This window comes from Amblyraja radiata, chromosome 1, assembly GCF_010909765.2.
Source record: "Amblyraja radiata isolate CabotCenter1 chromosome 1, sAmbRad1.1.pri, whole genome shotgun sequence".
NCBI classification, from domain to species: Eukaryota; Metazoa; Chordata; class Chondrichthyes; order Rajiformes; family Rajidae; genus Amblyraja; species Amblyraja radiata.
Window position 1 is genome coordinate 73,039,211 of NC_045956.1, and position 16,098 is coordinate 73,055,308.

The 16,098-nt window shown below is 40.2% G+C and overlaps 1 protein-coding gene across 1 annotated transcript in view; it reads left to right on the forward strand.

The window, feature by feature from the left end:
- Positions 1 to 15,311, forward strand: part of cds1 (CDP-diacylglycerol synthase 1) — a 157,511-nt gene extending 142,200 nt beyond the window's left edge. Inside the window, exons 11-13 of the mRNA XM_033024092.1 lie at positions 1,858 to 1,977; positions 2,762 to 2,865; positions 13,722 to 15,311. Coding sequence (XP_032879983.1) covers positions 1,858 to 1,977; positions 2,762 to 2,865; positions 13,722 to 13,839 — 342 coding nt within the window. The 3' untranslated portion in view covers positions 13,840 to 15,311. The remainder of the gene's footprint in view (positions 1 to 1,857; positions 1,978 to 2,761; positions 2,866 to 13,721) is intronic.
- Positions 15,312 to 16,098: the final 787 nt, after the last annotated feature.

The following is a 16,098-nucleotide window of genomic DNA, read 5'->3' on the forward strand; positions in this document are numbered from 1 at the left end:
AAAAGTGTTTATTGTCACATAACTGAAAGGGAATAATGAAAATTTTACTTGAACATAATAAATAACAAAAGAAAGTTCAGTAAGTATATGTGTATATTTATATATTTATCTGTGTGTATATTTATATATATTTGTGTGCATGTATATATATGTATGTATGCATATATTGTATGTGTGTGTGTGCGCATATGTATGTGTATATATACACATATGTGTGTGCGCATATGTATGTGTATATATACATATATGTGTGTGCGCATATGTATGTGTATATATATATATATGTTTGTGTGTGTGTATATATATATATATATATATATATATGCGTATATGTATACACACACGCACACACAAACAAATGAAAATTATTCAACAGTGCTAGTAAACATTGCAGACTCCTTCACAAAGAGATGTAATTCAAGTACTTTTAAAAGAACTGAAGGCATGAAATGTCGGCATTCAAGTTAAGTTTACATTAGTTTACGCAGGGTGCGATTAAATTCCTTGTTTGCATGAAGCTCATGGTGTATACAGTATGCACGATAATGACAGGTACAACAATAAATACAACAACTGCAAAAACAGCAGAATGGTGCAAAGATCGTTGTGCAATCTGAAATAGTGCAAACTAAAATGCTAAAGTGCAATAAAGGAATAACCAAATAAGATAGAGTTGAGAGTGAGGATACATGGCAGAAATTCCAGGAAAAGATAGTGAGAAAGAGTTGAGGAGTTTTGATATCAGTTGGGAAGAAGATGTTCTTAAGTCTGGATGGCCGAGCTTTTAAGCTCCTGTATTTTCTCCCAGAAATAAGAAGAGAGAAAAGGGAGTGGCCAAGATAGCAGACATCCTTAATGATACTTCCATCTTTTCTGATGCATTCGCCATGAAGATGGATTAGATGGAAGAAAGTGATGAGCTTATGAAGGATCATGATCCAAATCATCACCTATCCATTTTTTCCAGGGTTGCTGCCTGCTGAGTTATTCCAGCACTTTGTGCCTTTTTTTGTGTGTAAACCAGCATTCCTTGTTTCTCCTATGTGATGGAGTGGGCTGTGTTCACCACTCTCTGCAGTTTCAGGCAGTCAAGGGCAGAGCAGATGCCAGACCAAGCTGAGATGCATCCCATCAGAATATGTAGTATACCAAAGCTGTAGACATTCAATAAAATCTTGTGTTCATGCTGAATCTTCTCAAGACGTTTAAAGTAATAATGATGATGTGCTTTTTTGATCACTGCATTAATGTGAAGGGACCAGGTTGCTGAAATGGAAGCTTCGGAAGTTGAAGCTGGCAACCACCCCTACAGTTGCTCTGTGGATGATTGCAGGGTTGTGTTACTGCGTTGTTTCCTTAGTTTAACAACCAACTCTTTCACCTTGCTGACATTACAGGTTGTCTTGACACCATGATATAAGGTTCCCAATTCTTTCCTGTATTCTGCCTCATCATTGTTGTTGATCCGGCTAACAACAGTGGTATTGATCGAGGTGGCACCACTGAGATGAACTTATTCAGTTTCGTGGTGGTGAAGGTTGACCTGTAGTAAAATTAATAGCATCCTGATGTAGAGGTGAGAAAATCAGGGTGTAAGTGCAAAAATTGGATATAAACAATTGTCTGTAGAAAATGAGAATAAACAGCTAAAAAGTAATAAACAAATAGTCAAGATTGGACTGCCACCAAATTTATCCTGTCCAAGCATGTAGAAGAGTAATGCAGTGAAGCTCAACAGGAACTAAAGAGGATACATATTCTATTGAGTGGGAAGAAATTTTAATCTTAATCAAGATTCAAAGTTTAAAAGCATGTTGTTCTTAAAAAGCCTAATTGTTCTTACCTTGTTCCACACAGAAAACGGTGCACTTATTCCCATTCCAGATACACAGCATTGCTCTCTCCACGTTTGCATCTTTAATAGGGCCTTTTGGAGGCTTTTTTGCAAGTGGATTTAAGAGGGCTTTCAAAATTAAAGTAAGTATTAGATTTGTAGTTTGCTTAGCTCATGAATAATGTACATTTTACAACTCATAATTTCATGAGCAGAAGTGAAGTATCAACTGCTCAGAAGTGAAGTATCAAGTATCAACTGCACTATTATGTACACGTCATTTACAGATAATTACATTGAAGATTGCAGTAATTTAGTTAACTGCATATTCAATTAATCTATCTGCAAAGCGTTATTATCTGGGCGGTAATGTATGTATCACTTCACCAGTTCTTCATAAAGTCCAGTGTGGTGTAGATATTGTGTGGCAATCAGCAATTAAACCTGTCCTGGCTAAAATCCCGTTGGCTGGTTGTCTTTATTTCCTTGTGTTTTTTAAAAAATGTCTTAACTGTTAATTTAACAAAAAAAGTATTTTAAGTTGGGTTTGCAGATTTTAATAATGGTGGTGTCTTAATGTGTATTAATTAACTGGTATGTTGCAAAGTTCCAATAAACTTGCTCCTGTGATAGAATTCTGAATGAAGAGAAATAAAGGAACAATGAAGCTAGTCTGTGCACACAATTGAAAGTAGCTTTGTGCCTGTGCATTTCCCTCTTTAATCTCAACATGTTGTTTGAGGGGGGAAGTGGGGAATGCAGAGAAGGTGCTGGGTAGATAGGAAAGAGGAGCATGGTCTATAAAAGTTATATTTTTCCTACAGATATATCTATAAAATAAGAGATATATTGTTAGACTTTACTGACAAATTTGAAAACTCAAAACATTACCTATCTCTGCCTGATAAATACTTGTATCTCCTAAAGGATTTTGCTGATACAATTCCAGGACATGGTGGGATCATGGACCGCTTTGACTGTCAATACCTCATGGCTACATTTGTGCATGTTTATATCACCAGTTTTATCAGGTAAATCTATATTTTCAGTCATAATGGGGTTATCTACAATTGCTAAGTGTGATAATGTGTTCATGAACAAAAATTACTTTGGCACATGTTAAATTTAACCCAGTCTGATCATTTTGGCCAAGGGTTTAACTAAATGTATGACTACTCTCTTGAAACACTTTAACAAAAGCTGTTGGAATTATAAGAATGTCAGATAGAGCAGGAGTATTATGTGGGATTCCTGTAGTAAAACTGCAGGTTTACATTCCAAATCACACACAGAATATTTATCATTTGAAATGATCAAACTAAATTAGAATCTACCTTTTTTAGGATAATAGTACCATTTTTTCCCAATGTGTTTTCATTGGCTGCAGGGAAATGTGTTGTGGTTGAAAAGTCACTTGGATACTGGAGGGCAGATATAACTTACCATTACTTAGTACACGCAAACAAGTGGAAAAATCACTCAAAAATTCAAATACATCAAGTTTGTTCCTTGTAGGTATAATGACAGGTTATTAACAGCCATTAGATATGACCATTACCAAGTTTTATATGACCAGGTGAGAAATAAGGCAGTCTTGAACATCCAATTGTCCATGCTTGAGTCAGAGACACAACTTTTTCATCTATTGTATTTCCATTTATTTAATTGGTGAAAAATGCCTCCGCTCCAAGCTGTCAAATGTTAATGCCTGATGCAATGATACAAAACACCTTTACATTAAATAATTTATGGTTCTAATGTCTAGAACATCCATCCATAGTTTTCCCACACCAATGACTGTTAACGACTAACCAGTACAACTCACCTGTCTATATGGTACATTGATATCTGATGAAAGGGCTCCAACTTGTAATGGCTGACTTCTTGAGTGTTTCAAATATTTCTGTATTTTTTATTTCAGATTTCCAACACCAACATATTTTTGTGTTCTCTCCTTCATACTGATCGTGTATTGTAGCTTGGAGGTTTAATGTCTCTCAAGTTCACATTATAGGAGTAGAATTAGGCTATTCAGGTTAGCCGGGAAGTGGTGTTGGGTAAATTGAATGGATTAAAGGCCGATAAATCCCCAGGGCCAGATAGGCTGCATCCCAGAGTACTTAAGGAAGTAGCTCCAGAAATAGTGGATGCATTAGTAATAATCTTTCAAAACTCTTTAGATTCTGGAGTAGTTCCTGAGGATTGGCGGGTAGCAAATGTAACCCCACTTTTTAAGAAGGGAGGGAGAGAGAAAACGGGGAATTACAGACCAGTTAGTCTAACATCGGTAGTGGGGAAACTGCTAGAGTCAGTTATTAAAGATGGGATAGCAGCACATTTGGAAAGTGGTGAAATCATTGGACAAAGTCAGCATGGATTTACAAAAGGTAAATCATGTCTGACGAATCTTATAGAATTTTTCGAGGATGTAACTAGTAGCGTGGATAGGGGAGAACCAGTGGATGTGGTGTATCTGGACTTCCAGAAGGCTTTCGACAAGGTCCCACATAAGAGATTAGTTTACAAACTTAAAGCACACGGCATTGGGGGTTCAGTATTGATGTGGATAGAGAACTGGCTGGCAAACAGGAAGCAAAGAGTAGGAATAAACGGGTCCTTTTCACAATGGCAGGCAGTGACTAGTGGGGTACCGCAAGGCTCAGTGCTGGGACCCCAGCTATTTACAATATATATTAATGATCTGGATGAGGGAATTGAAGGCAATATCTCCAAGTTTGCGGATGACACTAAGCTGGGGGGCAGTGTTAGCTGTGAGGAGGATGCTAGGAGACTGCAAGGTGACTTGGATAGGCTGGGTGAGTGGGCAAATGTTTGGCAGATGCAGTATAATGTGGATAAATGTGAGGTTATCCATTTTGGTGGCAAAAACAGGAAAGCAGACTATTATCTAAATGGTGGCCGACTAGGAAAAGGGGAGATGCAGCGAGACCTGGGTGTCATGGTACACCAGTCATTGAAAGTGGGCATGCAGGTGGAGCAGGCAGTGAAGAAAACGAATGGTATGTTAGCTTTCATAGCAAAAGGATTTGAGTATAGGAGCAGGGAGGTTCTACTGCAGTTGTACAGGGTCTTGGTGAGACCACACCTGGAGTATTGCGTACAGTTTTGGTCTCCAAATCTGAGGAAGGACATTATTGCCATAGAGGGAGTGCAGAGAAGGTTCACCAGACTGATTCCTGGGATGTCAGGACTGTCTTATGAAGAAAGACTGGATAGACTTGGTTTATACTCTCTAGAATTTAGGAGATTGAGAGGGGATCTTATAGAAACTTACAAAATTCTTAAGGGGTTGGACAGGCTAGATGCAGGCAGATTGCTCCCGATGTTGGGGAAGTCCAGGACAAGGGGTCACAGCTTAAGGATAAGGGGGAAATCCTTTAAAACCGAGATGAGAAGAACTTTCTTCACACAGAGAGTGGTGAATCTCTGGAACTCCCTGCCACAGAGGGTAGTCGAGGCCAGTTCATTGGCTATATTTAAGAGGGAGTTAGATGTGGCCCTTGTGGCTAAGGGGATCAGAGGGTATGGAGAGAAGGCAGGTACGGGATACTGAGTTGGATGATCAGCCATGATCATATTGAATGGCGGTGCAGGCTCGAAGGGCCGAATGGCCTACTCCTGCACCTAATTTCTATGTTTCTATGTTTCTATTCGGCCCATCGAGTCTACTCCGCCATTCAATCATGACTGATCTCTGCCTCCTAATGCCATTTTCCTGCCTTCTCCCCATAACCCTTAACACCTGTTCTAATTAAGAATTTGTATATCTCTGCCTTAAAAATATCCACTAACTTGGCCTCCACAGCTCTCTGTGGCAATGAGTTCCACCGATTACCTGCCCTCTGACTAAAGAAGTTCCTCCTTACCTTTTTAAAAGAGCACCCTTTAATTCTGAGGCTATGACCTCTGGTCCTAGACTCTCCCACCAGTGGAAACATCCTTTCCACATCCACTTTATCTATGCCTTTCATTATTTTGTGTTTCAATGAGGTCCCCCCTCAACCTTCTAAACTCCAGCGAGTAGAGGCTCAGTGCTGTCAAACGCTCGTCGTATGCTAAACCACATTCCTGGAATCATTCTTTTAAAACTCCTCTGGACTCTCTCCAGAGACAGCACATCCTTCCTCAGATATTTGTTCACAGTACTCCAAATGCAGCCTGACCAGCGCCTTATGGAGCCTCAACATTATATCTCTATTTTTGTATTCCAGTTCTCTTGATCCTCTCAACTCCTCTCGAGGATTTGAATCTAATGGCCCTTTGTGTCTGCTTTCTCATTGTGGCTTATTTTGTTTCCCTGCACATTTGGCCAACCCATAGCAGAATGCCCCTATTGGCATGTCCCGGTTTTGAACTAATCTATCATGACACAATATATTTTGTTTATACATTTGCACCTTATAATTGAAAATATATTAACTGCTTCTAAGGTGCATTTGGAAGAAATTTGAAGGCTAGTATTTGTGGTTAATTTTGATTGTTTATATCAATAATTCCTATATTAACTATATGCCCTCTGACCATGGTACTCACAAAGAGTTTCACAAATCCAAAGTCACGTGCATTTTGTTTTACAGTTTGGGGTATTAAGGGTCTAAGTAAGACTAATATAAATAGTTTGAGGATAATTCCTTCTCGTAGCTGAATTAGAATGTAGAACAGCATAGCACAAGATCAAGTCATTCAGCCCAAAGTTTGTGCTGGAAATGATGCCAAGTTAAACAAATCTCAGCTGCCTGCACATTGTCCATGCCCCTCCATTCCCTGCATATACATGTCCCTATCTAACAGCCTCTTAGATACCACTGTCATAATTGGCTCCATCAGTACCCCTGGCAGCATGTTCCAATGAAAGATGATGTTAGTTTCACTGAGACGATTGCTGGTGATTGCTGGTCTCTGGCGATTACTGTTGAAGTTCCTTGTGGAAATATCCCAGCCAAGCCTTCTTTCCATCATAAGCTGAGTTTGTTTACTGCTGATTCCACCATGAATAGGTTGAAAGTGACAGGTAACATTTGCATGGCAACTTTTAATTGAGATGCTAAACTGAGGTTTGTGGTTTCTGTCAATGAGCAATAAAGACCCACGGTACCAGTTTGAAGAGCAATAGATTTTTTTCTGACCCCCCAGCTAATGTTTATCTCTTTACTAAATTCACTGTCATGTATTCCATTGCCTCTGTATATCGTTGCTGTGTGTAAATTAGCTTCCATTTTGCCTATATTACAACAGTATTGTTGCCTGTAAATTTTGGAACATTCCAAATGCATGAAAGAACCAGTATCAATACACATGGATGTCTCTTTGGAGGTTCTCACTTGTAGAAAAGAATAATATGATAAAATGTCCTTGAAAGAATCCAAGTAAAAGATAACTTCTTTACTGAAGACATGTTATGTTATGTTAAAGGATTTTGTGAGTAAAGAAGTTGGGTGTAAAGACATAATCACAATGCTGTGCTCAGTTGATATCTCCATATTAAGATTATATGAACCTTTTTCATCTAAGATAGACACAAAGTGCTGGAGTATTTCAGCGGGACAACCTTTTTCATCTGCCAGTCTGTTAATCTGTCCAGTGACAGTGTTTTGATAGAGTCTATTTCAGGGATCTAGTATTGGGCATGTGAATAACTAACTTGGTGTAGCCTAGTGAATGTAACTGCGGCCTCAAAACTGGGGATGATACAAGGAAGAGAACATTGATATTGGTTTGATTTATCTTTTCAGTGAATTTGGTGAATTTTGTGGAGATATTCTTGGTATCTTTCCAACAACTTGAGGTACCAACTTTAGGTAGTCCGAGTCTCCGAAGCATATAGGTCCTCCTTTTTCAAGAAAGGCAGCAAGGAAAAGCCTGACAATCATAGAACTGTGAGCCTAACATCAGTGGTAGGGCAGATACTGATAAAATCTCTGAAGACGGGGATTAATATCACTTAGCAAAGGCTAATCAGAGACTGCCAGCATATCTTTGTTGGGCAGATCCTGTATCCCCAATCTGATGGAATTTTTTGAACAGGTTACAAGAACAAGGACTGGATTGATTTACCTAGATTTTAGCAAGGCCTTTGACACGGCCCCAGGTGGGAAACTGGTTCAAAAGGTTGGGGCTCATGAGTCCAAGGGCAAGTTGGCAAACTGGATCCAAAACAGGCTTGGCAATGTGAGACAGGGTGATGGTAGAGGGTTGCTAATGCAATTAGATGCATGTGACTAGTGTGTTCCACAAGGGTTTAAACTAAATAGTGCGGGGGGAGGGATTGACAAATTGGGAGTATAAAGATGGAGTTGAAGGGGAAGTGACTACAGGAAAAATTACAAAAGATTCTCGAATTAATGGGAAGGAAAGCTCGAGAAGGGACAACAGAGTAAGGTCAGGGCCAATTGCGAGCGGTGCAAGGGGGGAAGTGAATACGAGGTCAAAGTGCTGTATATGAATGCGCGAAGTATATGGAATAAAGTGGACGAGCTTGAGGCTCAGTTAGAAACTGGCAAGTATGATGTTGTGGGAATTACTGAGACATGGCTGCAAGAGGGCCAGGGGCTGGGAACTAAATATTCAAGGGTATACCTCCTATTGAAAAGACAGACAGGTGGGCAGAGGGGGTGGGGTTGCCCTGTTGGTGAGAAATGAAATTCAGTCCGTTGCAAGGGGTGACATTGAAACAGGTGATGTGGAGTCAGTATGGATAGAACTAAGGAATTGTACGGGTAAAAATACCCTAATGGGACTAATCTACAGGCCCCCAAACAGCAGCCTGGACATAGGGCGCAAGTTGAATCAGGAGTTAAAATTGGCATGTAGTAAAGGTAATGCTGTGGTTGTTATGGGAGATTTCAATATGCAGGTAGATTGGGAAAATCAGGTTGGTACTGGACCCCAAGAAAGGGACTTTGTAGAGTGCCTTTGTGATGGATTCTTAGAACAGCTTGTATTGGAGCCTACCAGGGAGAAGGCAATTCTGGATTTAGTGTTATGTAATGAACCGGATTTGATAAAGGACCTCGACGTTAATGAGCCATTAGGAGGCAGTGACCATAACATGGTCAGGTTTAATATACAATTGGAGAGGAAGAAGGTTAGATCGGGGGGGGGGGGTCTCAGTGTTGCAGTTGAATAAAGGCGGCTATGGGGCCATGAGGGAGGAGCTGGCCAAAGTTGACTGGAAAGATACACTAGCAGGGATGACAGTGGAACAATAGTGGCAGGTGTTTCTAGGAATAATTCAGAAGGTGCAGGATCAGTTCATTCCTAGGAGGAAGAAAGATTCCAAGGGGAGTAAAGGTCGACTGTGGCTGACAAGGGACATCAGGGACAGTATAAAAATTAAAGCGAAGAAGTACAACGTAGCAAAGATGAGCGGGAAGCAAGAGGATTGGCCAATGTTTAAAGAACAACAGAAGATAACTAAAAATACAATACGGGGAGAAAAGATGAGGTACGAAGGTAAGCTAGCCAAGAATATAAAGCAGGATAGTAAAAGCTTCTTTAAGTATGTGAAGAGGAAAAAATTAGTTATGACCAAAGTTGGAGCCTTGAAGACTGAAATAGGTGAATTTATTATGGGGAACAAGGAAATGGCAGATGAGTTGAACAGGTACTTTAGATCTGTCTTCACTAAGGAGGACACAAACAATCTTCCTGATATAGTAGTGGCCAGAGGATCTGGGGTGACGGAGGAACTGAAGGAAATCCACATTAGGCAGGAAATGGTGTTGGATAGACTGATGGGACTGAAGGCTGATAAATCCCCAGGGCCTCGATAGTCTGCATCCCAGGGTACTTAAAGAAGTGGCTCTAGAAATTATGGATGCATTGGTGATAATTTTCCAATGTTCTATTGACTCGGGATCAGTTCCTGTGGATTGGAGGGTAGCTAATGTTATCCCACTTTTTAAGAAAGGCGGGAGAGAGAAAACATGGAATTATAGACCAGTTAGCCAAACATCGGTGGTGGGGAAGATGCTGGAGTCAATTATAAAAGATGAGATAGCCGAACATTTGGTTAGCAGTAACAGGATCGGTCCGAGTCAGCATGGATTTACGAAGGGGAAATCATGCTTGACTAATCTTCTGGAATTTTTTGAAGATGTAACTAGGAAAATGGACATGGGAGAGCCAGTGGATGTAGTGTACCTGGAGTTTCAGAAAGCATTTGATAAGGTCCCACATATGAGATTAGTGGGAAAAAATAGGCACGGTATTGGGGGTAGAGTGCTGATATGGATAGAGAAGTGGTTGGCAGACAGGAAACAAAGAGTAGGGATTAACGGGTCCCTTTCAGAATGGCAGGCAGTGACTAGTGGGGTACCGCAAGGCTCGGTGCTGGGACCGCAGCTATTTACAATATACATCAATGATTTGGATGAAGGGATTCAAAGCAACATTAGCAAATTTGCAGATGACACAAAGCTGGGTGGCAGTGTGAACTGTGAGGAGGATGCTATGAGAGTGCAGGGTGACTTGGACAGGTTGGGGGAATGGGCAGATGCATGGCAGATGAAGTTTAATGCAGATAAATGTGAGGTTATCCACTTTGGTAGCAAAAACAGGAAGGCAGATTACTATCTAAATGGCATCAAGTTGGGAAAAGGGGAAGTACAACAGGATCTGGGGTCCTTGTACATCAGTCTATGAAAGTAAGCATGCAGGTACAGCAGGCAGTGAAGAAAGTGAATGGCATGTTGGTCTTTATAACAAGAGGAATCGAATATAGGAACAAAGAGGTCCTTCTGCAGTTGTACAGAGCCCTAGTGAGGCCACACCTGGAGTATTGTGTACAGTTTTGGTCCCCTAATTTGAGGAAGGACATTCTTGCTATTGAGGGAGTGCAGCGTAGGTTTACAATGTTAATTCCCGGGATGGCGGGACTGTCATATGCTGAGAGAATGGAGCAGCTGGGCTTCTACACTCTGGAGTTTAGAAGGATGAGAGGGATTCTCATTGAAACGTATAAGATTGTTAAGTGTTTGGACACGCTAGAGGCAGGAAACATGTTCCCGATGTTGGGGGAGTCCAGAACCAGTGTCCACAGTTTAAGAATAAGGAGTAAGCCATTTAGAACGGAGACGAGGAAACACTTTTTCTCACAGAGAGTGGTGCGTCTGTGGAATTCTCTGCCTCAGATGGCAGTGGAGGCGGGTTCTCTGGATGCTTTCAATAGAGAGCTAGATAGGGCTCTTAAAAATAACGGAGTCAGGGGATATGCGGAGAAGGCAGGAATAGGTACTGATTGGGGTTGATCAACCATGATCGCATTGAATGGCGGTGCTGGCTCGAAGGGCCGAATGGCCTCCTCCTGCACCTATTGTCTATTGATTGGTGCTGGAACCCTTGCTATTTGTAATATATGTGAATGCCTTGATGTGGACATGGGATTGTGAATTTTACAAAGATTGGTGGAGATTGTGGTATGAAAAGTGATCGTGGGTGGCAGAGAGGTGTCAATGTTATGGTGAAAATGTCAGATGTATTAATCTAGACAACTCTGAGGTGATAAATTTTGGGAATGCTAATGAGGCTGGAATATATACTGGGAATGGTTGAGTGTTGGGGAATATTGAGAAAAAGACGTTCCTTGCAGTATGAGACCAATGATCTTTGAAGGTGGCTTAAAAAAACCAAAGACACAAGGTGTAACTCAGGAAGCATTGCTGGAGAACGTGGATCGGAGACGTTTTGGGTCGGAACCCTTCATTCTCATTTGGGAGGATAGCTGTGGGGGAGGGGAGTGGGAAGAAGGCTGGAGGAGAGGAGGAGCAGGACGAAGCCTGGCAGGTCATAGATGGATACAGACTAGGGGGATTTTTGATACGCAGATGGTTGAAAGAAAGAGATGAAAAGACAAAAGGATTGAAGAGTGACGAATAGTGAAGCTAGAGGAAGGAGTGCAGGAGGAAGGAGTGCAGGTGGAAGGGTAAGGGGAGAGGACAAATAGGTGCAAGTCTTGGGGGAGCACAAGGGAAAGAGGGGAGGTAAGAAAGGAAGAGTGGCGGTAGAAGGGACGGGTGTTGTAGGTACCTAAAACTGAAGAATTTAATGTTCACACCGTTGGGTTGTAAGCTACCCAAGTGTAATATGAGGTGTTGTTCCTCCAGTTTGCGTGTGGCCACACTCTGGTAATGGGCCTTGGAAGATCAAGCGCTTCTTCGGCAAAACAGTTGCTGAGTCTACGTTTTGTCTTGCCGATGTACAGGGGCTACCTTACCTCTTCCCTCACCTCCATCCAGGGACCCCAGCAATCCTCCAGTCCTCGCCGTTCACCCCACCAGCCTCTGCATCCCGCACATCATCCTCCCACACTTCCATCACCTCCAATGTTATCGCACCATCTGTCACATCTTCCCATCTCCTCCCCTTTCCGCCACTCCTCAGCAACTCCTTCCCACCAAAACCACTCCCTCCCCAGGTACTTTCCCCTGCAACCACAGGAGATGTAACACCTGTCCCTATATCTTCTCCCTCACCTCTGTCCAGGGACTACAGCAGTCCTTCCAGATGAAAGAGATCACGTGCAATTCTAGCTCCTTTAAGGTGGTAATGCTGATGAGATGGTTAGGAAGGTATATGGGATTCTAGCTGTCTTTATGCTGGGAAATTAATACAACAGCAGGGGCATTATGCACTAACTTTATAAAATCTGAATCAGACCACATTGGTAATGCTGTGTGCATTTCAAGTCACAGTTCAGGAAGGATGTAGTCGCGCTGAAATGGATACGGAGGCAATTCGCCAAGTGTTGCCTGAGATGGAGTAGCTCAGTTGTGTAAAGAGACTGGGGAAGCTAGATCTGTTCTCCTTGGAGTGGAGGAGGTTACGGGGCAACATGATTGAAGTATTTAATGAAAGATATGATAGACTGGGGGAAACTTTTCCCCCATATTAGTAGGAGATAAAACTAGAGGACAAATATTTACAGCAAGGCGGAAGAGATTTTGAGGGGATATAAGGGATGACCAATATCTAGAGAGTGTCAAGTACCTGAAAAAACCTTAAGTACAACTGTGCAAAGAGAAAATTACCAGGATGTAGAATATAGTGTTATAGCATTTTAGTCTTACAATTACAGAGAGTGCAGATATTTTTAAAAAGTGTAAAGACTGCAATGAGGTAGGTTGAGAAATCAGGATTACATCCAAGCTTGAGGTGGGAACCATTCAGTAGCCTGATGTTAGAGGAATAGGCAGTGCCAGAACCTGGTGGTACATGCTTTTGTATCCATGTATCATGATGTATGCATGATAATCTGACAGTATATATAGAATGATGAATGCAAAGCAGCAGTATGATGAGAAGATTATAGTGCAGTCTGAAGTACCATAACCTCATAACCTCTGGGTAGATGGGGCAGAAACTGTTCTTAATTCTGGTCGTCAGGACTTTCAAGCTTCTGATTCTCCTCCCAAACGGTAGAAGTGAAAGAACGAAATGGCCAGAAATGCAGGCATCTTTGACAATACTTTCAGCCTTTCTAATGCAACGCATTGTGAAGATGGTTTGGATGGAAGGAAGTGACGAGTCTGTGGTGAATTGGGATGTTCACCACTCTGGGTTCAAGCAGTCGCGCAGAACAGTCAAGAGCAGGGCAGTTGCCATACGTGGCTGAGATGCAGCCAGGCTGAGATGCATCCAGTCAGAATATTCTTTATAGCACATCTGTAGAAAATTAAGAGAATCCTCATGGACTTGTGGATCTTCTCGGATGCCTAAGAAAGTAAGTATGCTGATGTGCTTTCTTGATCAGTGCAGAGGAACCTGCAGTTGTCAACCATCTATGCAGTTTTTGAAATCTATAATCTAATTGTAAATGTAGCAGTATCTGCATCTAATGTATTTTTTGTTTCATTCTAATCTTTTGCAGAGGACCAAATCCAAGTAAGGTCTTGCAGCAACTCTTGGTACTTCAACCAGAACAACAGCTTCTTATCTACAACATGTTGAAATCTCATCTAGAAGAGAAAGGAGCATTTGAGCAATAAATGGACTGTCGCACTTGAGCAACTTTCCTCCATCAGAGTGGTGAAAGCTTCCTGAAACCAAGTTGGGACACTTTAAGGTTGTTCATTACTAATCCCATTGCCCAGCACTTTGTTGTTGACACTATTTAATACTCTGAAATACTTTAATATTTCAACAAGTAAGCGGGTATTGTCATGTGATTGGCAGTCTTTTGATTTTGATATACCATATGTGAATTAAATTAAACATTCTTTTAAATATTAGGATCCAAGGTAAATTCTTTATTGTTCAAGGAATATTGCTGAATCTATAATCTTTTAGTATGACACCAGGGCAACTGAAATGCATTGACGTAGGGATACACTAATTTCAAGATTACATGATGCAGATATTTACACTCCCTTTTTGAGCATGAATTCTACTGTGAAGGGTGTAAATAATCTATGGGTCTGGTAATGTAACTGCATCGGATTTGTATATGAAATTGAATTGACATTGGGTAATTTTAGAATATGATTTTAATGGCTGCAAAATAGCATTTTTTTTAAATCTCTAGTTCTGCAAAATGTGAGGAATCTGTTATTTGTGTTTTAGAATGAGTACAGCTTTTATATATTAAAAAATGTGTTAATTTGCAACATTGTGAGCTTAGTAAAGCTCTGAGGAATAACCTTATGGTAGATGGCATGCACAACATGTATATAATATGTAAGTATGTAAATGCAAGAGTATAAACATTTATAATCATTTATAAGCTTGAATGTCCTAAGTAATTGAAGATCAATTTAAATTTAGATTGTGCTTTAAAAATGAGGATTTTTAGTTTTATATTGCATGTATATAAGGAATTATTCTGTAATGGGTGTAACCACAGGAGAAACTGTGCTTACCGGGTACATGTGTTACAGAAAGAGCTTCAGGAAAATAGTCCTATTTCTGATTTGTGAATACCCATTGGCCGCATGGAACCACAGTCACCCTATAGTGAACTGTGGAAATAATAACAATAGTATTTTACCTCCCCTATTAAAATTTACGGCAGAATAGGCTGTGAAATGTATATTTGGAGCATCATTGACCGTTTGGTTTATATACTTTAACAAGGCAATATAATTTTTCATTGATCTACCTTGACTGCATAATAAAAGTGCAGAATACGTTCATTGTATAATGTAAAATTCCTGTTAATCACTAATCCTGTTTGAATTATGAAGACAACTGTTTTTCGAAAGTTCCTTTTTTAGTTTTATAGTGTTGCATCATTGCAGATTTTCTCAATTGTTTGCTTTATCTGTGTAATCTGTTGCATTTTGCAGGTTTTCTATATTGTGTGCATAGTATTAAGGTTATTACTGCAAGCAGAAATGCAAGTTTCTATCATTAAGACATTTAGCTTGGACCCAACCACTCGTCTGTCTGATGAGATGCGAATGCTGTATTGCAGATCTCATGATTTCAGATCTCATTTTCAAAATAAAGAAAAAAACAATTATTTTTGTATGAGTGTAATTATACAGAACAATTTAAGATAATTTCATACCACTTTTAAAAAGATTGAAACACTATAATCAATACTTAAAGATTTTGCTTAAGAGAGGATCTAACTGACAGTGTGCATTTCCACTAATATGCATTAACAGGGGCCAGTTCTACGTGGGCTGTAGAACCCTGATGATTAATTAGAATCAATGTGTATTTTAATTTCGCTATTGCTTTTTTTTTCTTCAATCATTTACTACCCAAATCTGGCTGTAATCTTTTGTGGGTTGGGGTTCAAGATTTATGTTGCCATTGTGAGGATGTGCGTCTGACATCACCATATGCTGCTTTTGTTCTGGACTTACTTTCTAAGAAATAGTTTCTCACTGCCATATTAACTCCCTTGACCATCTTATACACCTCATTTAGATCACCACATAAATTTTCAGAATTAAGGGACATATAATAGGAAAACATGAGGCAATGCAAGTATAGCAATTTTATAATGGTTTATCCAATGAACCATAATATTATTGACTTGAATTTCTCTGTTGGAATCAGAGTTGCATAGCACAGAAACAGGTTCTTTGGACTAACTTGTGAAGTGTATCTATGGTAATCACTTACGGGCTTAGTGCTGCAACGCTATTCTAGTTTCCTATTGTTTTAAACATGAATATATATGCAATTATTACTTTGCAATACATCTTTAGTCAATTTTTTAATCTTTGAAACTCCAGTTATGTCCACTTCCAGAGGCTTATGCCAACAAAACCATTTGCATTCTTCCTCGTTTAATT